The following is a 24,832-nucleotide window of genomic DNA, read 5'->3' as shown; positions in this document are numbered from 1 at the left end:
GGAGCCAAGTGAAAGGCTGAGGCAGCGGGGTGAGGAGGGAAGGCCTGGGCTTAGAGAGCCCCGGTGCAGAGTGGCCGGGAGGACTGCAGCCAGGACGGCCAGACCAATCTCTGAGAGGAAGGAGACAGCAGCGCCCTGGGTCTGACTGAATGTTCCCCCTCGGGTGGAGCTGAAGGAATATGGGGCGCCCGCAGGTTCTGGCTTGGGGGCTGCGGGTGAGGGATGTTGGAGGAAGGGAGGTTTGGGACAGTGGGGTCACCCTCTCCCCTCTCCTGGAGGCTGATCTCAGGCCAGAGGGCAAAGATGGAAACACTTGAGACTACTCAGTGTGGGGAGGGCTGGGGGTGCTCATACTCTCCCTGCGAGTGCAAATGGGCACAGCTTTGGGGTTGGGAATTTGACATTATCTGTTAAGTTTAAAAATAATATTCATATACTTTCCCTAACCCATTTCCAGGATGAAATCTGTGAAACATTTACACAACCCTGCAAAGACAAACACAAACACACAGGGATGTTTCCTGCAGCATTTTTAATAATACAAAAAATGTATATATATATATATTTTTTTTTTTTTTTTGAGACAGAGTCTCACTCTGTTGCCCAGGCTAGAGTGCCATGGCGTCAGCCTAGCTCACAACAACCTCAAACTCCTGGGCTCAAGCAATCCTCCTGCCTCAGCCTCCCGAGTAGCTGGGACTACAGGTGTGCACCACCATGCCTGACTAATTTTTTTTTTCTATATACTTTTAGTTGTCCAGCTAATTTCTTTCTATTTTTTTAGTAGAGATGGAGTCTTGCTCTTGCTCAGGCTGGAAAAAAATGTATATATTTTTAAAAGGAAACAAGTATTCACCGTTAGCAGATGAGTTACGTAGATTATGCCCACAAAGCCATTGAAAAGAGCAAGAGATCGAGACTCTCTGACCCTAACGTGCAGAGGAATCATTCAGGGAGGTTAACATGCGGACCTTGCCCTGGGGGGGTCAGGGAGGCTGTGATTTGCGCAGCCAGGACCCAGATAACTAAGAGCAAACAGGAAAATGAAAAACCACATGTCGTATTTTGGTTTAAAAAAATCATAATGCACATTAATGTATGCCTTAAATATCCAGAAAGAATCTGTATTTCTGGAAGGAAGAGCTTATGGTAGACTTGCCCATCTACACTTTATACACATAACTAGAACATCTCAATCTATATAATGAGCATGAATTTTTTTGCATCAAAAAAATCAATATTTTAAGGTAATCAATCAATAAATTGATATATGGAAACAAAAAAAGTTTGTGGGCCTGAGTTAAAAGTTACACTTTAAATTACATATCATATTACTTTAAATAGGGCATTTGGACTATTATTTCTAAAGGGCTGTCCCAGGCAGAGCCCCAACTAGCAATTTCTTTCCAGGGTGGGGGACAATTGTCCGCTGCCACAGTCTTCTGTCCACCCACATGCACTCTGAGCCCCAGGAGTCCTGCAGGCAGCAGGCCATCTTTTCAAAATGCAAACGCATTGCTGTCCTCTCTCATACCTCACCCATGCCCCATCCAAAACTCCAGTGGCTCCCCATTGCTCCCCTGCCCTGCACAGCCTGTCTCTTGCATGTCCCCTGGAGACAGCACTCTGGCCGCCTCTGGGCCCCTGGCACTTGCCAGCTGGCCCCCTGCCCCCAGGCACACAAATCAGCCCCTGCGTCATTGCTGGACTGTTCCAAACTTGCTCTCCTCATCTCCCCAACCTCATGGTAAGTCTGCTTCCCCAGCCAAGCCCCTTAGCCAGGTCATGGAGCCATGACTTCTTCCCCACGTGGCTGCCTGAACGGCTGAGGACAGAGGTGGTGGCCTGCAGGTGTGGAGACGCGGGGGTCTTCCAGGTGGGAAGCAGCTGAGATGACCGCTGGAGGCCTCCCGAGCATTAGGATCCTGGAGTTGAAAACGCTCCAGAGTCTTAGAATTCCTGTCTTCGGAGCAAAGCAACCTCCACCCTGAGGAAGCCTGGCTGCCCTCGCCCAGGCCTCAGGGAACGTGAGCAGACAGAAAATTCACCAAAGTCGGCAGATTGGGGAGTTCACTAACATTTTTCTCAGCAATTACTGGTGGGCCAGATCCAGCTCTGAGCACTGTGGGTAAGTGACTGGATTTAATTTATTTGGTTCCTAACAAAGTAGGGCAGAAGCAAGGGGCGAGGTCATCGGTTCCCTCGCCCAGCAGTGCCACAGAAGCCACTGAAGGAGAGAGGGTGTGAGGCTGCACCTGCCCGTGGGGCTGGGAGGGGGAGCCTTGAGGCAGGCTTTGGGGGTGAGACAGGTGGAGAAGCTCTGTCCCTCCCGCCCCACCCACCTCCTGCCAGGGCCAGGGACCACAGTCAGACACCGTCCCTGCTGCACGCTCCTCCCCGGGATTGAGTGACAGGACCCGATGGGCAAGTGGCTGAGGACGCCTGGTGCATCTTTACTGGAGTGTTTATCACAGGGACAGGCTCAGACCATCAGCCTTTGAAACACTCCTTCCGGACAAACCAGTTGGTCCTCAGGAAAACGAGCCTTCACAGAGCCCAGCCAGCGGGTATCTGAGGAGTACGACTGTCCCAACGAAAGATAACAAAGAGGACAAGTGACACGCGATGGAGACAGGGAGAGGGAGACCAGGAGCTTAAACCAAGCACAATAAACCATTCAGAGAGAATAAGAAAAGAGGACTGGTTTACGTTCCAACATGAAACAAAAGTAAGAAAAAAATAACCCTATAGGATAGGCACCATCGTCATCCCATTTTACAGACGTGGAAACCGGGACTCGGCAAGGTTAAGAGAGGCCACACGGCTAGTCATCGGTGAGATCAGGATTCCAACCCAAGCCCGAGAGCCCCCACTGTCACACACCGAGTTATGGATGTGCATTTGGTTGTTGCTCGGGTCCTTCCTGAAGGGTTCTGTTCTCTTCCCCACCTTCCTGTCACAAACTCCTCCAGGGCGCGGCCCTGTGCAGTGCTAGAAAGTCCCCACACAGCCCAGCGCCTGCAGTTAATGGGGACCAAGCCTTGCTACTTTGTTCCGCCAGAGACACTCCTGGGCCCCCAGCCACACGGTTTGTGAGAGCGGGAGAGGAGTGGGAGAGCCTGGAGGGCAGCTCAGAGGAGGCGACAGCCAGGGAAGGGGAGCGGGACTGGCCGGCATTTACGATGATGACTCAGTCTAAGAAGAGTGACTAAATTCTGTGTCATGCACGTGCCGTTCTTAAACAAAGAAGCGCAGAGGTTGTGCGGGCCGGCCTCTGCTGCTGAAACATTCACTCCTGGGCAGCAGGTCCCCTGACGTGCTGGATGCCGGGGAGGGGGTGCCAACATATTTCATTTTTACACACAACAAAAAGTGGGGCTCTTGACCCAGGAGATCAAAATGTTTTCAATGAGAAGATGCCGGGCTGCATGGGGCCTGGGAGTCTAAAGCAGAAGAGAAGATGCCTGAAAGTTTTCAGCAGAAAGATTTTACCCGGAATTTTGAATGGCATCCATGTGTCGGGTGCGAGTGGGAAGCATGTTTATTTCACTTTTGAAATTTCTGCGCCAGAGCTTCCCGCTTCTAGGCCACACCCCAGATATATCTTGCACCTTTTCTAGCCACTTTGAGCATCAGAACACCTCATTTGCAGAGCTTTTTAAACGTCCAGCTAGATTTAAATCAAAATTTCATCTCTCCACCAGTTCAGACCTAGCCCCCGTTCAGAAATCCGCTGGGAGAAGCGGGCGCCGGTTTCTTCACCTATGGGGGTGGGCTGGGGAGTTAGATGCCATCCTGCCCCTGACAGCCCCCCCTGGACGCGCCCCCCCAACTGAAAGGGGATGAGCAGGGCACAGCATGGCCTCAAAGCCGTGCCCACCGGCTCCCGGCCCCTGCGGGCAGGTGAGCGGCTGCACCGCCCGGGCTCGCAGCACCTGCGGGCAGGTGAGCAGGTGCACCCACCGCCCGCGCGTCCCGCCCAGCGCCAGTCTCCGCGAAGGGGCTGGGCCCGGTGCGCTCACGCCGCGCCCGGCTCCGGTCACTTCTGGGGCAGGCCGCGGAGAGGGCTCCCCACCGAAATCCGTGGGGGTTGCACATCGTCCGAGAACGTGGTTGTGTCTCATCGCGAACTTCCATTTCTCTCAGCGTCCACGCGGCGGGCCCCACCTGCCGCCGCCGCCGCCCTCCGGCCAGCAGGGGGCGCCGCCCGCCCGCAAGTCCCGCCCCGGCCGGAAGTCGTGCGGCCACGCGTCCGGGAGGATGGCGGCGCCCACGAGCGCGGGAGCGGCGGGCCGGGGCGGCTGCCGGGGACCCGTGGCCCGCATGAAGCGCAGAGGCGGGCGCAGGCCGCGCCGGGGTCCTGGGGGCGGCGGCGGCGGCGGGCCCCTGAAGCGGCTCAAGCTAGCGGTGGAAGAGTTCGTGCAGGCGGCCTCGGAGGGCGAGGGGCCCGGCGCCCCGGGGGGCTTCCGCCCGGGCGGGAGGAAGAGCCGCAAGGAGCTGAGGAAGGAGAAGCGGCACCTGAGGAAAGTGCGCCGGCTGCAGAGGACGGCGGGCCCCGGCCCGGGAGGCCGCGGCGGAGCCGAAGGAGCGAGCGGTCCCCGGTGGGACGAGGAGGAGGAGAGCGCCCGCCCAGCCCCGCGCCGGGACCCCCAGCCTCGCAGGGAGCCGCGGGCGCCCCGCGCCAGGGCCCAGGCTGCCCCCGGGAAGACCAGGGCCCCCGCGGCCGCCACCGCCCGGAAACGGGCACTTCTAGCGGCCAACGAGGAGGAGGACCGGGAGATCCGAAAGCTGGAGCGTTGCCTCGGCCTGAACAAGCGCAAAAAGAAGGGCGAAGGAGGCTCCGTGCCGCTCAGCTTTGCACGCGACGGGCTGGACTATATTCTGGGAGCCCTGGAGTCCGGGGCAAACAGCGGCGTGTACGAAAGCAGTGGGGAGGAGGAGGAGGAGGCCGCAGAGACACTCCCCGAAAGTGATTTAGAGAGTGAGGAGGAGGATGAAAGTGAGGAGGAGGACGAAAGTGAGGAGGAGGACGTAGAAAAGGAAGAGAAAGCGCAGGGAACTGAAGAGGGAGCGCAGAGTGAGGAGGAGGAGGAGGAGGATGTAGAGCAGGAAAAGGAGGGGAGAGCGGAAGGGACAGCGCAGGAGGAAAAGGGCAAAAAAAGAGTCCGTTTTGCAGAAGACGAAGAAAAGAGTGAAAATTCTTCGGAGGATGGTGACACAAGTCAGGTACAGTGAGAATTTTCTAGGATTTTCTTCAGAATAACGGGGTGGGGCGCAGAGCGCGGGACAGAGATGACACAATTGACCCATTGACAGTTGTTTAAACTGAGTGTGGGTAAACAAACCGGGTTTGTTGCTTTGTTCTGCCTACTTTTATGTTTTTGAATTTTCGTAATGAAAAATTAAGGGAAAAAACATCTAGAGACCTTTTATTCTTTCCCCAGAGAGGGACTTAAGGACATAAGGACATCATTTCCACCTGATGTCCTAAGGCAACATCATTCTTTGTTTACTGCCCCGGGTTTCCTGACTGGTCCCTCCTCCCGCTTTGTTCAGGCATCTTTCCTGTATCCTGGGACCATGGGGATGACTTCCTTCTGTATTCACCGTAGCTCCTTTGCTGTCCAACTGCTACTAGAGTGAATTTCCTAAAACAGTTAATTTACAGCACGCCCATGGGTAGTCTCACACTGAATTGAGGATAAAGTTCAGAATCCATGAAATTGCAATCAAGGCCTTCATGGGCTGTCCCCGTCCTATTTCGTTCTTTTACGTGCACGTTGAAGGTTGAAGGCAGCCTGTGGAATTGCCTGCTTTTCCCCCTCATCATCTCCCAGTTTGAGCATTCTGCCTCTGAATAGATTATTCCTTCTGGCTGCAGGGCCTTTCCTCATTTTCTCACTGTTTAACTGTTTACCTGTTTTTTTGGTTTGTTTGTTTTAGAGATAGGGTCTTGCTCTGTTACCCAGGTGAGGTAGCACGATGGCAATCATAGCTCATTGTAACCTCAAACTCCTGGGTTCAAGGGATCCTCCCACCTCAGCCTCAGTCTGTAGCTAGGACCACCATACCAGGTTGGTTTTTTTGTTTGTTTGTTTTGTGGTTTTTTTTTTAAGAGATGGGGGTCTCAGTATGTTGCCCAGGCTGGTCTGAAACTACTGGTCTCAAGCAATCCTCCTGCCTCAGTCTCCCAAAGCACGGGGATTACAGGCGTGAGACACTGCACCTGGCCACTGTTTATTAATATCAAGTATCTTTGGGACTCTTTTTCCCATCTTAAGCATATGAACTGTCTTTAATTTCTATCTCTGGCGCCTTAGCGCCTGGCATCTTGTGGGCAATCTCTAAGTGCTATCAGTTCCTCTCTTAGAATATTATTTTCTAACTTCCTAAGTTTTCGTTCACAGTCTAATAAGGTGTAATTGACACACAACCTGAAGTATTGTGTGTTTCAAATAGCTTCTATGTATATAAATACTTTTTCTCCAACTAAGTTTAAACTCCCTTAGGCTGGGCACAGTGGCTCACACCTGTAATCCTAGCACTTTCGGAGGCTAAGGCAGGAGGATCGCTTGAGGCCATGAGTTTGAGACTGTCTTCACCAAAAATAGAAAAATTGGCCAGGCATGGTGGCATGTGCCTGTAGTCCCAGCTGCTGTGGAGGCTGAGGCAGGAGGATCACTTGAGCCCAGGAGGTTGAAATTGCAGTGAGCTATGACGACACCACTGCACTCTAGCCTGGGCAACAGAACAAGGCTCTTGTCTCAAAAATAAATAAACTTCCTAAGAGGAAGGATCATGTCTTACAAATGTTTGTCCTCTTAAGGCCTGTCTCATAAGTGACCAGGGTCAGTGATGTCATTTGTAACTCCTCCCTGCTCCAGTTGATAATCTAGGAAAAGGTGAGCCATGGGTTGATTTTTGGTTTTAATCATATAAATTTAGATACTAGTTTGAAATTAATTTTAGGACACTTTTCTTCCAAAACTGGCGGTACATTTAACTTAGGGGGTCTGTGTACTGCCGCGCCTGCTGTAAATGGAGCCTGAGCAAAAGTGCAGTAAATGGGACTCCGCTGGGCAGGTATCAGGATGCACAGCCAGGCCTGAAGGACCACACGGGGAAGACCGTGGTGAGATGTGTGGGCGTTAGTGTAAATAAGGGTGTGCACGCCTGGTGAGTGGCGTGCTTATCCACAACTATGCTGGGCACTCAGTAAACATCAGTAAATCCAGTGTTTATTAAGTAGCAATGGGCAGTAGTAACAGCTTGGGAATTCCCAGTTCTTGGGATTTAATGTTTAAATATGCATATAGCAAAGATAAAAATGAGGTTTGATCAGTGTAATATTTTGTAATTTATCTCTTTTCAAACAGAGTCTTTGTGAAAGTGGCAAAAAGTACATCCCGCCTCACGTGGGGCGAACTGGGGGGACAGTGAGCACCCAGAAAAAGGAAGAACTGGAACGGCTGAAGAAACATGTGAAAGGCCTGATTAACAGGTAACCTTGCAAAATTGTCACATTGTATCACTTAAAGAGGTTGTCTGTTTTCTGAAAATATCCTAGAACTATCCCAAGAATTAAAATAGAAGCGATTGAAGCAGGTGCAGGGGCTGTCACTGTTGATTGGGTCCTTTTTGGTCCTGTTCTGATGTACCCAGACCCAGACCCAGACTTGAAAGGGGGAGGACGCCCAGCTGCCTGAGTCTTTGAACCCCTCCATGTTTTGAAAGCAGCCAGGTGCTCCCTGTTGTTGTTTTGAGCTGATTGGAAACACTAGCAGAGGGACTTGTGAGTTACCCCTGTCGCCTCCGCTCTCTGGTTTTGAAGAGTTGAAATTTCCCATCCCTTACACCCCTTCTCCTGTCCTCCCAGTACCTCACCCAGAAGCCCCCTCAGGCCCCTCCTCCAAGCCCTCTCTAAAGGGGACCTCTTTAGTGCTTCTGACACCTTATCTAGTTTTGCTAGGTTTCAAATATGTATTGCTTTTTTGTTGTTTAACTTTTTATTTAGAATCACAGATTCACAGGTAGTTGCCAAGACTGTATAGTGAGGCCCATCACACCGTTCGTCAGGTTTTCCCCAAAGGCAACCTCTTGTGTGGCCAGGGCACAGTTTAAAAAACAGCAGGAAACTGATATCAGTGCAACCTATAGAGTTCATTCGCGTCTCACCATTTTCACGTGTGCCTGTGTGTGTGTGTGTAGTTCTGCCCACCTTTACCACATGAAGGTTTGTGTACCTCACCACAGGCTTTCACACTGCCCCTCTGTGGTCTCACCTATCCTCTGCTCCCTTGAATTGCTTTTTATTTACTTCTTTTTAATTAAAACCCAGACACCTTTTCTAGGAAGTATCCTGGAATTTTACCAAAACCTGGTGTTTAATGTTGGGTCCAGTATTAGCACCAGTGCACAATGACTAACCTTCTGTGTATATATAGTCTTCCCTCCCCTCCCGTTCAAATGGCAAACTTTTTTCAGTGTTAGTAAAATAATTCCAAATTTGAAACAACATTGCTCTCTGCAGGCTGAGTGAGCCGAACATGGCGTCCATAAGTGGACAGCTGGAGGAGCTGTACATGGCCCACAGCAGGAAGGACATGAATGACACCCTGACGGCCGCCCTTTTGGATGCCTGCGTCACTGCCTCGGCCATGCCCAGCCGCCTGATGATGGAGCACGTTCTCTTGGTCAGCATCCTTCACCACACAGTTGGCGCTGAGGTACGGTTGTACCTCTCCACACTGTTAATAGTGTCTAAACGGTGATGATTTTAACGATGGGCTTGATAAATGCTTAATTTTGTGGGGGTAGGTTGTTTTCGTGTGTTGATTCCTGCTTTAACACTGACTTTCCAGATGTTGGAAAGGTGGTGGTTGGCGTGGTCTTACTGCTGAGGGGTCTGTTGGTGGGAGGTGTGTGGGAGCGCCGGGGCGTGGAGCTGCCTGGCCACGGCTAGCAAGGCCCTTTCCGTGTTCCTCTGCTCCGCTGTGCAGCGGGCTCCAGCAGCCCTCCCGTGGGCCCTGTGGACAGTGTGCCCGCAGCGTCTAGCACACTGCCGGCGCCTGGCAGGTGCCGAGTCTGCATTTGCCCCGCTCCCTGCCCTTTTGTGCCCTTCCTCCCGGCTCAGTGGCCTCTGGGGGCTAAGTCAGGGGGGCTCTGTGGCAGTGACCCTGGTCCCACAGCCACTGCCCTCTTCCAGCCCTATCTCTCCTAATCGAATACAGGAAAGTCATGCCCTTCCTGTGAGTGTTCCAGTTCCCTCGACGTAGCTGGTTTCAAGTGTGCTGAAGGAAATCCATCTGATTGAAGGAGTTTATACGGAGGCAGGGGCACGAGCTGACGATGAAGTGAACGAGGCTTGCTTTTCCTGGGCAATAGTGTTCACATTCAGAAGAATTTGTTGGCCCGTTTGGATCTTTATGTGATACCGTCTCTTTTGACGGTGGTTTTCATAGTAGTTTTGCCTTCTGATAGCCCTACTCCCACAGTAGGCCGTGGCAGCAAAGCATCCCCCAAAGTCAGATTCCCTGGTGTCTGTCCACACCCTTCACAGCAGCCCAGGGAGGTGACATTTACTGAGCCCACACTTTGCAAGTGCAGCAGACAAAGCCACTGAAGAGCTGTGATGTTCCCGAGATCTCAAGGCTTGTTAAGAGCACACAGAGCTTGTTTTCTGCACTCCTAAGCCGGCCTACTTCCTACTGCAATGCTAGTCACAGTGTTTTCATTTTTATATTATTTTCTCTCAATTATAGTCTTAAAAATTATTTGGAGTCTTACAGAGTGGGACAGTCCAGGCCTTACTTTAAAATGCACAAACTTGTCAAAATGAATTAACCTTCCTGTCGTGAGGGCTTGGTGGTAAAGGCAGTGCAGTGTGGTGGAGACACCGCCCCGGTGCAGAACACTCCGCCACCCCCCGGCTGGGTCACCTAGGTGATCTCATGCCCTTGTGTCCTCCTCTGAGGAATTGTTACGGGTAGCAAGTCAGTACAGGTAGCGGGCACAGAAGAGGGTGGCCGTAGTCAGTGCTCCGTAGAGGTTAGTTATTAACTCGTTTGTGGCACGGGAGGAGATTTCCATGCTGAAATTCTGCCCTTCCTCCCGCTGTCTCCCAGACGGCTTTCCTGCCGTTGCAGGTCTCCGTGCTATTCCCAGGTAATCTTTAGAACCACGTTTTCCCTTCTCTGGCAGTGGGCACATGGTGCCGGTTTTTTCAAAGATGGTGATTTCAAGGCCTACAGGGCGTCAGGAAGCCGAGCGCAGGAGAACATGGCACAGACCTGCGTTGTTGCCACGGGACTCTCTTCTCAGCTGCACACATCACCTCTGTTGTGAAAATCTGCACCAACTGCTTGGGAATTGTTCTTTTGAAGTAGTTTTCTTTTATTTCTGAGAGGGATACTCATTTTCACGTGTGAATGTGAGTCCATTTTCTTGCCATTACAAAGTGTAATGGAATCGCTGGACGCCGTTCCCAGGGCCCTGTGATTACCGTAATTCAGGGCCATTCTGGGTTCTCTTAGTACATCCCCATCCTGCTGGGTCACACTGGCGCGCTTCAGCACGCTTAGTCGCCAGAATGGTTTTGGTGTGCCGGGGTGGCGGGGGGGCATGGCGCCCCCCAGGAATTCACTTGCTCATCGTCCTGCTTCTCATTTAACTTTTGCTAATAGCGTGAAGGACAATGAAATGACCTGTTCCAAGGGGAAGTCATTATCGTACTTCAGCTAATGACTCCACTAAAACTTCTGCCACAGTGTGATGAGCTCTCAGGATGCCGGTCCCATTAAATTTTTAGTGCTATACTGAGAAAAACAGCCTTGCAGGAATTCATGGGAGGAAAAAAATGTGCTAAAAACCATGGTGTCAGCTGTTGAATTGCTTCTGTAAGTCATTTAAAAATCAAAATCATCCTAGAGTATTCTGATTTAAGAAAATCAGATCTATGTAAGTTTGTGTTACAGTTTCCACATCAGAATCAATGTGTGCTTAAAAAACTTTCCCAACATGAAATTTACTTCTTGGGGGGCCTGTCACCCAGGCTAGAGTGTAGCTCACCACAACCTCAGATGGCTGGGCTCAAGTGATCGCCCTAGCTCAGCTTCCCGGGTAGCTGGGACTACAGGTACACGCAACCACACCTTCCTAATTTTTATTATTATTTTTTTTTTTTGTACAGACAGGGTCTCTCTATGTTGCTCAGGGTGGTCTTGAACTCCTAGTCTCAAGTGATCCTCCTGCGTTGGCTTCTCAAAGTGCCACTGCACCCAGCCCTTACATTTTTAAGTGTTATACTGTTATACTTTATTTTGAAGACATTAAATGCAATTTGAAATTCAAAATTTTCACAAATTGTGATGTGATTAAATAATTTGTCTGATTGAAAATATACCTGGATGGGCATGGGGGCTCATGCCTATAATCCCAGCACTTACAAAGGGTGAGGCCTGAAGATCACTTGAGGCCAAGAATTCAAGACCAGCCTGGGCAACATAGTGAGATCCCTTCTCTACAAAAAATTTTAAAAATTAGCTGGGCATGGTGGCATGCACCTGTAGTCTCAGCTACTCAGGCTGAGGCAGTAGGATGGCTTGAGCCTAGATATTTGAGGCTACAGTGAGCTATGATCACGCTACTGTACTCCAGCCTGGGCAGCAGAGTGAGATGAGACCCTGTCTCAAAAGAGAAAATGTATCTGAATATATTTTGTACCTGAATTTTTCTTGATGTCTGCAGAATTCTAATTTCCGTTTTTAAAGTTGTATTTAAATATAATATGGTGATCTTAATAGGAGAATATATTCTTCAGGTTTATCTTCAGTGAACGGGCTTGAATTGGGAGTTACAAGTTGAATGATTAAGTCTCAGGTCTTTAAACACCGAAGGGCATGCCCAGTCCATCAGCACTGGCCTCCCTGGAGCCACGGGAGCCTCCTGCCACCCGCTGCCTTTCTCTGCATCCTTCTCGCAGTGGATTTTTTGTAGTCCAGCAATCGTATGTGCTACTGTGCTGTTACTTGTCTGTGGGTCTCATCCTCCCCTGTGACTTCCACTGCTACTCATACATCTTCATTCACTTCTACCTGGATGTCCCCTAGTTTTGCGGTCCCCAGTCCCCCGGGGCCAAGGCCTGTTTAGGGACTGGGCCACAGAGCTCCGCTGCCCCCGCCCCCCAGGGTCCATGGCAAAATTGTCTTCTGTGAAAGTTAGGAATGTTGTGGGGGCCACACGGCAGGACGTGAGTGGCAGGTGAGTGAGTGAAGCTTCATCAGTACTTACAGCTGCTCCCCATGGCTCACATCACTGCCTGAGCTCCGCCACCCCCACCCCCACTGCCCAGTCCATGGAAGAATTTTCTTCTGTGAAACCAGTTCCTAGTGCCAAAATGGTTGGACACTGCTGCCCTAGTTGAAGTCTGTGAGTCCCAACCTGGTTTTATACAGCCCCACTCACCTGCTCCTCACGTACATCCTGGTTACCTAAGCAGAAACCTGGGAGTCCAGACCCTTAGCCTTTCTCATCCTGTGCCGGGGGTGCCCCGGTGCCCAGCCCTCCCTTCCCTGGTCCAGCGCAGCTGCGTCATTCTGGCCATCAGCTCCCAGCTGGGCTGTTGGCATCACCCCCTGTTAACACCATGTCCCATCTCCCTCCAGTCTCAGCTTGAGATGAGATTTCAGAGAAAACAATGACGTGATAATGATACCAGCAAAATTGAAAACTGCCATTTCTGCCTTCAAATTTCATTGTCCCAGTTTTACAGAGTGAAAAAACAGAGAGGTTTAAGGTCTTGCTTAAGACCCTACAGATTAAAATACAGGTCTTCCTCATTCTGCAGTACATGCATATGGAATTTGGAATCGAATGTACCAGACTGGCAAAAAGAAAACACTGTTAGTCACCTTGCTTGGGTCCACCAAGCCACAGGCAGTTCCTGGGCCCAGTGCTGCCCCCAGAGAGGTAGCGGCTGGTTTATCTGCTGGCCCCGTTAGAGCCTGGGCCCCGAGGACTGCCGACTGAGCTGGGTGGGCGTGTTCGCCAGTGGCCTTTGAAACCGGAGATTCAACCCTGGGAAAGGGGGGCCTCGAGTTTATTGCCCCCAGGTCCCTCACTGTGACCAGTGGGCACCTGTGTGCTGCACAGCCTTCGGTAGCACTTCAGGATGTAGTGTTTTTATTTTTCTACTTTAGATGTCACTTATATTGTTCCTCATAAGAAATTAACTTAGAGTCAAAATCTGGGAAAAGTCTTTCAAGAAATAAGTACTATGAGGTAGTAGAACATTTTTAGAGATACAGATGTGTTTTTAACATTTTTAACAATTTCATTTTTCTGAGAAGTCAGGATAGCTGCTGGCCAAAAAATACCACTTTGTTGTTGATTTTGAAGAAAAGAAAGTATCATTGCAGTAAAGGTTTGAGAACAGAGGCCAGGTGCTCTGTGTTGTCAAGTTCATGCCCCATTGGGACACCTGCCTGGACATGTTTTGTGTGTTAATTTAAAAAATACTTTTTAAATTAGTTTGTGGCAGGAGGAAAAGGATGCCTGGGAATGGTGCTACGACACCTTCTCTGGTTTCTCCTTTCAGGTGGGTGCTCACTTTCTGGAGGCCGTGGTGAGGAGGTTTGACGGCGCCTACAGAAGGGAAGGCGGGGGGAAGGAGCGCGACAACTTGTTCACCATCATCGCCCATCTGTACAACTTCCGCGTGGTGCAGTCCCACCTCATCTTCGACGTTTTGAAGAAGCTTGTTGGAACTTTCACAGAAAAAGATATTGAACTGATCTTGTTAATGCTAAAAAATGTGGGCTTTTCCCTGAGGAAAGATGATGCCATGTCACTTAAGGAGCTGATCGGTGAAACCCAGACCAAGGCCAGCGGGGCCAGCGGCGAGTTCCAGGACCAGACCAGGGTACGAGTGCCTCACTTGACCTGCTTCCTGAGGGCCCACAGCTCACACGCTGACCAGAACTTTAAAAATAAGTATTTGGGGTAAATATTACACTACATTTCTTCCCAGTGTAGCGTGTCTGTGACGCGGGGAGGACAGGATCGGAACAGTGAGTTCAATGATGGTTTAAAACAAAAGAGACAGAAAGTAGATGGGCGGCTGCCTGGGGCCAGGGGAGCTGGGGGAAGTGGGGATTGACCATTAATGGGCTTGGAGTTTTGGGGATGATGAGAAAGTTCTAAAATTATGGTAATTGTTGCATAGATCTGAATGTACTGAAAACCACCTAATTGTACACTGTAAATGGGTGAATTTTATGTTATGTGAGTTATAACTCATTAAAAAGTTAACATTTGGGGAAATCTCAGAGGAGGGTATGTGGGAATTCTCTCTATTCTTGCAACTTTTCTGTAAGTATGACATTATTTCCAATTTAAACGTAAAAAGAAATTAAAAGGCCAGTGGTGGGGAGAGGCTGAAAATACAGGACAGAGGGGATCCGAGAGCACAGGCGAAAGGAGTGGGGTTGGGGTTGCTGGGGAGGCGAGAGCTGGAGCCCCTGGGGGTGAGAAGCACGTTCTCTGGGGGGTGGTCAGGGTCCCACTTGAGGTCGGGGGACACATTTCTGTTTTAAAATACTACATAGCCCTGAATAAGAGGCTGAAGTTAGTACAGACTATCTTTACCTAAAGAATATTCTGGTTTTTTTATTATTAGCAGTGATGACCATGTGCATCATGTAGTACTTTTCTTGCCAAGCTGAATGATCAGTTGTTCAGACTATTCGAAATAACAAACTTGTTGTTTTTTTGTTTTTCTTGAAGATTCGGTTTATGCTAGAGACGATGTTGGCACTGAAGAACAATGACATGCGCAAAATTCCAGGCTATGATCCCGAGCCTGTGGAGAAACTGAGGAAATTACAAAGAGCTTTGGTGAGTAACTTCTGTGTTCTGAGCTTCCGTGTCGACGTGAACTCATCACGAAAACCAAGAGTTGGACCTGCGAGTCAGGGGCCACGTCTGGTAAATCAGAGTGTCAGGGACAAAGAGTGGAAGCTACTCTTTCCTCGGGAGCTCTCCCGGTGCCCTGGGAGCCCTCCCGGTGCCCTGGGTGCCCTCCCAGTGCCCTGGGTGCCCTGGGTGCCGTCACACAGAATGTCCCTGTGCAGCCAAGCCCAGGTTAGCACCTCCTGCACCTCACCCCGAGGTGCTAAACTTGGGCTGCACAACAGAATCATCTGATGCTTTCAGAGAAGGCCAGGGCCCCCACTGGGTGTGGGGGGCACACCAGGGTGGGTAGGGCTCGCATGCAGCCTGGGCCGAGACCTGGCAGCTCCCCGGTCAGGGTGAGTCTTTCAGCCCCGGCTGTCACTGACCCTGGCAAAGCCGCGCTGCTCCTGGTCATGTTCTCGCCTTTCGCTGAGTCTGGGGCAGCTCAGTCCCTCCCCCCTTTTGGAACAGCTTTCTGAAGACAGCATATTTAGGGCGATAGACCTCAAACAAAACACTGAATTTATGGCGAGTTTGCATGATTCCAAACAGGTTAAGCACCCTGACTGCTAGTGAGTCATCACAGTATTCGTGCAGCAGAAATGCCGTTTTCAAAAAATGAAAAAGCTGAGTGTGATGGAGGTATGGAATATGAGCCGATTGAAAGCATGTCATTAAATCTTCTCTTTTGATCAGGTGCGCAACGCCGGCTTGGGTTCGGAGACTCAGCTTCGTGTTTCCTGGGACAGCATCTTGAATGCCGAACAGACGGGTCGCTGGTGGATCGTGGGGTCCGCCTGGACTGGGGCCCCAATGATTGACGATGGGCGTCGTTCGCAGCCACAGAAGCAGCTTTCAGGGACGGTATGAGACCCGTGCTCAGAGCTGCCGGAGCAGGTGCCCACCCAGTGTCTGGGCACGGCTTACCTGGAGCAGCTCTTTATTCATGAGTGGGTGTTGAAAGGCACTGTGTAGGCTTATTTGAAGGCCTTACAGAAATTGCTACTGTGTTATGATATGACTCAATTCAGTTTCTGTTATTTGTTTTTGTAGGATTTTTATAAGTCCCTAAACACATAGCACAAAAGATCTAAAGCTTGAACAGCATGAGGGGATGTAGGAGAATCAGAACCCTCATCTGGCAGGTGCCTGTTCTTGAGGCTTGACGCGTGCTGTTTCCCAGGAGATGTGGGTTCCAGCCATTGGCCATGGGTTTCAAATCATGAAAATTCTTTGCACTTCTTTGTGTTTGTTATTGACTGATGTTCGTACTTTATCCAGATTTCCTTCATTTCTGTTGAATGTCCTTCCTCATTCCGGGGTCCCATGTCACACTTGGTGTTCACAGCCATCTGGGCTCTGGCAGCGACCACTTACCTGTGTTTGTTTCATGGCTACTTGCACTGAGGTCGCACCGCTGCTGAGAAGCCTCCCAAATGGAGCGGTTTTCCCCCCCGGTGGCTGGCTTGGTCTCTTACTGTTTTTCCCCTGCAGGGGGTTGGCCAAGAGTAAAGACCTAGCACTTACATACATATTTTCACATGCAATTTACAGTTATGTTCAGGTTAAACCGATAGTATTTCTCAGGAAACAACCCTCATTGAAAGATTTGTGTGACCTGTGCATTAATCGTTCTTTCAGGTTGGCTCAGAGATCCTAGAATTCGCCCGAAAGCAGCGGATGAACACTGACATCAGGAGAAACGTCTTCTGTACAATAATGACGAGCGAAGATTTTTTGGATGCTTTTGAAAAGCTTCTGAAGTGAGCATTTTGACCTATTTAATTAGATGTTGTAAGAGAAAGAAGTTGACTTGAATTTGAGTTTAGGCGGTTGCGTCTGAGCTGAGGGCTTCTCTCCTTGCTCTCCTCTCGCCCCGTTGGGGTCCGTGCGCCCTGTGTTATCCATCTCGTTCGTCCTGATTTGCCACTGGCAGTTCCTCGTTGGGACGTTTCATGGAGTGTGAAGAAGGGAGGGTTTTGACTGGAAGGGTCGGAAAACCAGCTGGTAATTCTCAGTGGCTGTTGGTTTTCATGAATTGCTTAGAAATACATAAATCTTCGTAATAAAGTTATCCTTTTAATTCTTAATTTAAAGCTTTTGGTATAGTTTCTGTAATTAGTTGTAATATTTTTAAAGTACCTGTGTACTTCTATAAAGTACTTCTAGATAATTTAATGTTAATTCATTTTCCTTTATTTGCTTCAAACTCAGGATGAAATATAGGGAAGACGCAGTTCATTTTAGGATTCTGATGGTTTTCTAAGCTGGGTGCCTTGTTGAAGTGGAAACCCCACGCTTTCTTTTCCTGTTTGTCTAGTACGTCCGTGTGTCCCGGTTGTACTTAGTTTCTGAAAGGGCCTCATTCGAGGAGCACTCGCATCATCCACTCAGGGCCCAGCTTCTCCTTGTGCTGTGAAGGATTCCCTTTATTTTTCCTCTGGTTGACTTCATGTTTTAAAAAATTTAGTTTATCAAACTATGTTTATAAAACAATAATTTTTTCCCATTGTTATTCATCAGAATTATTAGCTGCTATTCTGAACTTTTTTTAATCCACATGAATTGATATAAATGCAGTGCAGCCAAAAATAAATGGGGCGTTTGAGTTGCCTGTATACCCTTAGGTTGAGTTATGTCTCGTTTCTGTTGAGTTTTGGTTGAATTTTGTTTGTTTGTTGGGGTTTTTGCAATAGAGCTGAAGTTCCTGTCCTCACAGTAGAGTGTCTGCCTTTGTATAGAGGCAGCAGCTTTGACCGCTGGAAACAACCCACGTGTCCGTCAGCTGGGGAACGGGTCCGCGCGGTGGAATACTTACCCACCGGGCGTTGCAGAGGGACGCGCTACCCAGACCCACGTGCACAGACGAATCTCCGCATATTCGGCCGAGGGCAGGAAGCCAGACTCGCACGGCCGCCTGCTCGGACTCTGTGCACGTCCTGGCAGAGGCGAAGCTGGAGAGACAGAAAACTGATGGGCAGTGGCCTGTGGGTTGAGGGAAGCATTGCTCAGGGGTCTAGGGGCTGATGGAACTTTCTGTGTCGGTTCTAGTCCACACTCCCAGGATTGTACACTGAAAGGATGGAGTTTGCCTTGTGTACCTTACACCTTTAAGTTTTAAAAATGGAAACATCATTGCCATTGCGAAAACCTGGCTTTAAGGGTACACACAGCTGAGTCTGGCACGATCACAGGCCTTTGTAGCTGGCAGAGAACACACAGAGGATGTTGTCTCCTCCCGTCCTTTGCCACTTTGTTGGAAACTGGGGCCAGGCAGGGCCCAGGGCTGGTGTCTGTGCTGGCTCCCTGTGACCAGACTTCCAGACGGCAATGTGTCCTCTGAAAGAGTTCAGCTGTTAAGATGGGTTGTTGAGTGACATCCTGGTCATCGTTGTTTCTGCTTTATAGGCTTGGACTTAAGGATCAGCAGGAGCGAGAAATAGTTCATGTTCTCATGGATTGCTGCCTTCAAGAGAAAACTTACAATCCCTTCTATGCGTTCTTGGCTGGCAAGTTTTGTGACTATGACAGGAGATTCCAGGTGACTTAGGACACTGGTTACATGTGCTCTACTGTCTTTGTTTCTTTGTTTCAAAATATTAAGGGAGTACAAATGTTTTTGTTACATGGATACCTTTTATAATCCTTATGTCGGGTTTTAGTGTGCCTGTCACCCAGTAGTGTTCACTGTACCCGATAGGTAAGTTTTTACCTCTCCCACCTCCATTTTTCTAAACATTCTGTCTGGCTCGACCCACCTAAAAATGAGTTCCCTGAGTCAGGAGGCCCCGCAGGTCCCATTCCCATGGTCCACGCCGGCTGCAAGGCTCATCTTCACTGCGGAAGGGGGGTGGGACAACCAGAGGGGGGTGACAAGGGTCCACAGTGTCCTTTTGTCACCTTTTCCTGCCACTATGGCAGGGAGTGTGGCCAGGCTCACTGGAGCCCCTCTTCAGTTTGTAACACACCTGTCCCTTCTAGTGTCACTTATCGACCACCTTTCTTTAAAGCCGTACGTTGGTCTTTGCTGATTTGAGGGGAAAAAACTCAACAGAAAGGGATTATTGTGACGCTATTTCAAACTACTCTCTTTAGGAAAGGACAGTGTAATTGCCCCTAAAAGTCTTGATTTTTAGAATATTAAAAATAAATAAGAAATAGAATGCCTTTAGGTTATATCCTTAGGATTATATAAATATTTAATAATTTGTTACAATTTAACTTTTTCCTTCTTTTTAACTATAATATTAGATGACTTTCCAGTTCAGCATATGGGACAAATTTCGGGACTTAGAAAATTTGCCAGCTACTAATTTCTCTAACTTGGTTCATCTGGTGGCCCATCTGTTGAAGACAAAATCACTTTCGCTTTCCATCTTAAAGGTTTGTACAATGTGTAAAATTATTTAAAGCAGTGAAAATGATGTGCAATTGCTTGTATCTGGTACTTTTTAACATTAGATTCTGATTTACCTGAAACGTGTTTTCATTATCATAGCCATCACAGAAAATGGCCAAATTTTAACATAGTATAAATCTACTAAATTTATAGTATAGTATAAACTTAGCAAATTAAGGCCCGGTTAGTTTGTTGCTACTCTGAGGGAATCTGTTTTGGGGTTTGAGGTTAATGTGCTGGTCCTATTATGAGACCCTGAACTGGTCACCACTACACTGGACAAAGGATGAAGCGAAAGAGGAGGCTGGTCTCCGGAGAGGCCAGGTGTGTTCGCTCCGCTGGCTTGGGAATAAGAGCCATAGGCTCCCCTCCCCCCATGTTTGGGGACTTCACAGCCAATGAAGTGCAGCTGTTCCCCCAGAGTGGCCAGTGAAACCTAGACGGAGAGGAAGGGATTCAAGGTGGGCCAGTAAGTCTTGGATGGTAGGACAAACCGGACCTGAATATCCTTAAAAAATCTTAAACTTTTGGACAGCCGGAGGGTCAACAGGAAGTGCACAACAAAGACTGTCGGGCGTTGGCCTGTGCCCTGCTGTGGTGGCCCTGGTCTGCAAGACAGCCTGTGGCTGCCACTTCCCACTCATGTTTCTGTGTCCTTTCGTGCCATTCGTGGGCGCGTCTGCTGTGCTCACCATGAAGCCCTGATGTGTGGTGGCAGCGTTTGTCCACTGTGCCAGAAACCAGGACACTGGCTCTTATCCAGACTAGGGTACCTGGGAACGTGAAAGGTGCCTTGTTGCCTTCTCATTGGGCCAGATCTTGCCCTTTGGTCACTCGGGCATTGAGCTCAGCGTGGACTAGGGCGTGGCACTGCCTGGCTGAGCAGGAAAGGCGCTGTGAGGCTCACGTTCCGATGTAGAACTTGAGACGGCCTGGAAGCTGCTCCTGGGCCCCGGCCTTCCCAGAGGGGCTGCTCTTTAATTTGGCATTTCTCCTTGTTCTGTGCCTGTGTATCTACAAACAGTACATAATATTTTTCTATTTTCTTTTTTCTTTTTTTTTTTCTCAGACAGAGTCTTACTCTGTCACCTGGGCTAGAGTACAGTGGCATCCTCACAGCTCACTGCAGCCTCTAATTCCTGGGCTCAAGCCATCTTCTCACCTTAGCCTCCTGAGTAGCTGGGACCACAGGTGTGCACCATAACGCCCAGCTAATTTTTTTTTCTTGGTAGAGATGGAGTCTGGCTATGTTACCCAGGCTGGTCTCGAACTCCTTTGCTCAAGTGATCCTCCTGCCTCAGCCTCTCAAGGTGCTGGGATTACAGGCGTGAGCCACTGAGCCCAACCAGTACATAATCTTGTTTGCATGTTTTTACCCTCCCTGTGGACAGTACTGTGTTGTCAGCAGGCTCTTAGCGTCCTCCTACAGGTCGTTTTTAAATTCAGTTTCAGTTTGCAGTTTATCCGTGTTGATACCTATAATTCTATTCTATGTAGTATTCTATCTTATACTACAATTTGTATATTCATTCATAAATGTTTAGATTGTTTCTGATTTTTGATAGCTTTCTAGGAGATATATATGAATTAGTCTCTTCTAGATCTAAATTTTGTATATATATAGTTTTGAGTAGAAGATGATTACTTTAGGGAATAGAGAAAATACGTGTTTCAATTCTGGAAATCAAATTCCTGATTCATAAAGTGTGCACCCTGTGAGCTTCACTCACTGCCACGCAGTGGGGTGCGCCCCTGCTGGCAGTGTGTGAGAACCCCCGTCTCCACGCCCCTGCCGGCAGCTCCTCAGTTCTTAAAACTGGAAATAGCCCCTTAAGTCAGAGATGGATTAGGGGGTGGAGAGGGGTTGATTTTTACTCTAACTATATTTGCAAATTTTTGAAAATGTTGGCTAAATTGATGTAACCTTATTTTTTTCTATACTCTATTAGGTAGTTGAATTCAGTGAATTGGACAAACCCAGAGTCCACTTTTTACGAAAAGTATTAAATATATTATTAATGGAAACAGAAGTTGAAGACCTTGGTTTAATTTTTGCAAGGTATGTTCACAGTTTGTTCTCATAAGACAGAAGAGAGAAGAGGAGATGGTTTTCACTTGTGTTGGTTTATAAAAGAAAGGTTGTTGCACTGTGTGTGTACTTAATAAATCATTTCAGTTTTTGTTTTAAGCTAATATCTCATGCATTAGATTTGAGGAATATGAACTTACCTAATAGCAAACTAATAATGATTTATAACAAATAAAATATGTTAAGGAGTTCTTACTTTAGAATTCAATTTTCAAAAGAAACTGGGTTATATCTCACTATTCAAGATACCCAGAATTGAGATGTAGGAGAGGCTGGCTCACCCCTGACATGTGTTTGTACGATTCCTTTGCAGAGTGTCTGACATCCCAAAGCTGGGGATGCTACGAGAAGGTTTGAAGCTTTTCATTAGCCACTTCTTGCTAAAGAACGCACGGGCCCACAAAAGTGCCGCCGAAGCCAACACGCTGAGAGAGAGAGCCGACCTTGTGACAAAGTCTCTGCAAGGAAAAGCGTCCCTGAGAATGTAGGCAGGGACAGCAGTGGAGGGTGGTCCTTTGATGGTAGAATGTCCTTGTAAACCCAAAGGCCTACTCTGTTGTCTGTGTGTAAAAGCTTGGTGGAGCTATACCTCTGTCTGTTGTTTCAAAATATTTTATTTTGTGATGATTTTTTGATCCAAGGTCGTATTGTTTGGGTTTTGAACCATTTTCAAATAACTGTATGTACATTGAGGGTGGGAAAGGAAGGGGGCAGACACTGGACAGTGTTCTCCAAGCTTTGAGGCTGGTGTGTGTGATGTCTGAATTGTTTTAATAGGTAAAATCAGCCACTAGAGGGTGCAGTTATCATAAAGAAATTGATGCATTTTTATCTTCTTTTACTTTGGTTAAAAGTTCAAAAACCATCAGTTAAATGTGATGCTTGATATTTAATTAATTATTTTTAAGTATTTGGAAAAGTCAGTTGACCTAAGCCCTGTGAATATCATCTTATGTATGATATAGTGCAGATTGATGTTTTTCTTTAAAAAATACATATATGTATATAGCTGGGTGTCACCATGCCCAGCTAATTTTTCTGTTTTTTGTAGAGACAAGGTCTTGCTTTGTTGCCCAGGCTGGTCTCGAACTCCTGGCCTCAAGCAATCCTTCCACCTCGGCCTCCCAAAGTGTAGGATTACAGGCGTGAGCCACGGAGCCTGGCCTGCATAGGTGTTTTCACCATTCCCCATCTAACGTTTTGATACAGTGGAGGACATCCTTTACTTTTCTTATATATTTCTTCTGCCCATCAATTCCAAATTACAAGTGTACTTTCTTAACTGTGAAGTCACCAAATAGATATTAGACACTCAATGAGTGCTGCTTGCTGGCTAGGTTCTTGGAGGTGTAAACATGTCAAAAATATAATTACCTGCAAGGAATTAACATTTGTCTAGTGAAAGAGACAAATACACCCTACTTACTAAGTACAGAAAACTGATCTACAAGGAAGTAGAAACTTCCTTGGATAGCCAGCATCTGCTACAGATACCCAACTGTTTGTTGTTTTTCCTGCCCTTAAAATTTGCTTCTTTCTCTCTCAAATGCTACAGACTTGATTTAAATTTCACCTTCAGTTGTTGGAAAAAGTCACTAAGATGTGAGTCCAGTTGCGAAACCCTCATGGCCCCCATGGGCAGATGGGCACAGGCTCTGGCAATGTCATTCCTGTGTAGACACCCCCATCACACTTTCATGTCGTGCCCTAATGTGGCCCTATAGGGTATGTGTGCAGACACCATGTGTGAGGTCATCAGTGTCTCCATGCATGTCCCTGAACTAATGCAGCATGAAAAACGGTTAGTGCTGAGAGTAACCGCAGAAACCACGCAGAACCTGGTCTTTCACATGCCTGTTAGCCCTGCATTCAGAAACTTCATTTGACCTAAGGCCAAATTAAAACCCGATGTCTTCTGGTAGATTTTGAATTTACATGACAAAGAAGATGGTAGGTATTAAGAGTAAAGTGAGGCCGGGGTGTCGTGGCTCACGCCTGTAATCCTAGCACTCTGGGAGGCTGAGGCGGGTGGATCGTTTGAGCTCAGGAGTTCGAGACCAGCCTGAGCAAGAGCGAGACCCCGTCTCTACTAAAAATAGAAAGAAATTAGCTGGACAACTAAAAATATATAGAAAAAATTACCCGGGCATGGTGGCGCATGCCTGTAGTCCCAGCTACTCGGGAGGCTGAGGCAGTAGGATTGTTTAAGCCCAGGAGTTTGAGGTTGCTGTGGGCTGATGCCACGGCACTCTAGTCCAGGCAGCAGAGCAAGACTGTCTCAAAAAAAAAAAAAAGTAAAGTGAAAGCCTTCACTTTGTTAAGAGGCTTTTTAACAGCAGTGCTTTTGCTGGGTGGTGATTGGGGTGTAACATTGGTTCTACTGGAAGTGTCGTCCACCGTGAGATTAAAGAGCTTGAGCTAGAATGTGAATCACCCCACTGCTTCCTTCCTTATGAAGAAAAGAATATCAGTTGAACTACTAAACAGTGTGCTTAATGACACAGGTGACTGACATTCTGATGCAAGCGTCTGGTCTATGGACCACATTTGAGTAGCACCAACGTGACTGACATGAATAAGAATTAATTATCGGTGCAGCTGCTGAGATTAGGAAAAAATACTGTAGTGGTACCATCTAACTTCATTGTGTAACAGGTGCTGTAAACCCTGTTTGGGGCATAGATAAGTTCAAGCTGATTTTTCTGCAGAAGATAAATTTCTGTAAACAATTTCATTTTTATATTGTCTTTTATTATTAAGACAAAAATGTCTTTCTCTTTGCCATAGACTATACTTGTGACTTAATTTATTACCTGAGCTTTGCGTTTATTATATGGCAGGTCACACATAAATCTGTGCAGGTTTTAAAAGCAAAACATGGATTATCACATGTTACTAGTCATACTTTAGTATAAATAGTAAGTAAATACATCTTGACCAAAAGTTACTATGAATTCATACAGGTTTTTAAAATTTACCTATGTTTGAAAAATACTACAAGATGCTTAGACAGTCAATGCTTGCTGTTATATATGAATTGTGGACTTTTTGCAATGCAGGTTGAAAACTCCTGATGGATAGAATTACTAAAAAGCTGTCTTCTAGGGAATTTCATCTGAAAAATACAGGTATAAGGAACAAACTTTTTAATGTATTAAAATGTGTAAATAAAATTTATTTTTTACATTTTGCTTAGAGTACTGGTGAGTGTTTATTTTGAAAGAAGAGCTTTGCTAATACACTAAGGGGGTCTGTACCTTTTCTTCACATGTTTAAGAAGTCTCCTTAGCTGTGTGATTTAAGGGGTAAAGGGATTCATTCTCTCCACACCCCCAGAGTGATATAAAGCAAATGAGGCAAAGTGTTAACTGTTGGAGACTTTGGGTGAAGTTTAT

At 47.8% G+C, this 24,832-nt stretch overlaps 1 protein-coding gene across 1 annotated transcript; it reads left to right on the top strand.

Annotated features, from left to right (window-relative positions):
- Positions 1–4,260: 4,260 nt before the first annotated feature.
- NOM1 (nucleolar protein with MIF4G domain 1) lies at positions 4,261–22,145 on the top strand. Its single transcript, XM_045564601.1, has 11 exons — positions 4,261–5,226; positions 7,377–7,501; positions 8,531–8,726; positions 13,595–13,918; positions 14,782–14,892; positions 15,646–15,813; positions 16,591–16,712; positions 18,358–18,490; positions 19,201–19,332; positions 21,298–21,407; positions 21,751–22,145. Exons 1-11 carry the CDS (start codon positions 4,261–4,263, stop codon positions 21,923–21,925), a joined length of 2,562 nt encoding a protein of 853 aa, XP_045420557.1. The 3' UTR covers positions 21,926–22,145.
- The last annotated feature ends 2,687 nt before the right edge of the window (positions 22,146–24,832 follow it).

This window comes from Lemur catta, chromosome 11 (genome assembly GCF_020740605.2).
Source record: "Lemur catta isolate mLemCat1 chromosome 11, mLemCat1.pri, whole genome shotgun sequence".
NCBI classification, from domain to species: Eukaryota; Metazoa; Chordata; class Mammalia; order Primates; family Lemuridae; genus Lemur; species Lemur catta.
Note: the sequence above shows the minus strand (reverse complement) of the source record. Positions and strands in the feature narration are given on the sequence as shown.

Bases quoted from the DNA above. Each gene is read 5' to 3' on its own strand.
- NOM1 (XM_045564601.1), top strand. From the start codon at position 4,261: ATGGCGGCGCCCACGAGCGCGGGAGCGGCGGGCCGGGGCGGCTGCCGG. The intron at 14,893-15,645 runs GTGAGTAACTTC...TCTTTTGATCAG, and splicing joins GGAAATTACAAAGAGCTTTG to GTGCGCAACGCCGGCTTGGG. The intron at 16,713-18,357 runs GTGAGCATTTTG...TCTGCTTTATAG, and splicing joins GCTTTTGAAAAGCTTCTGAA to GCTTGGACTTAAGGATCAGC.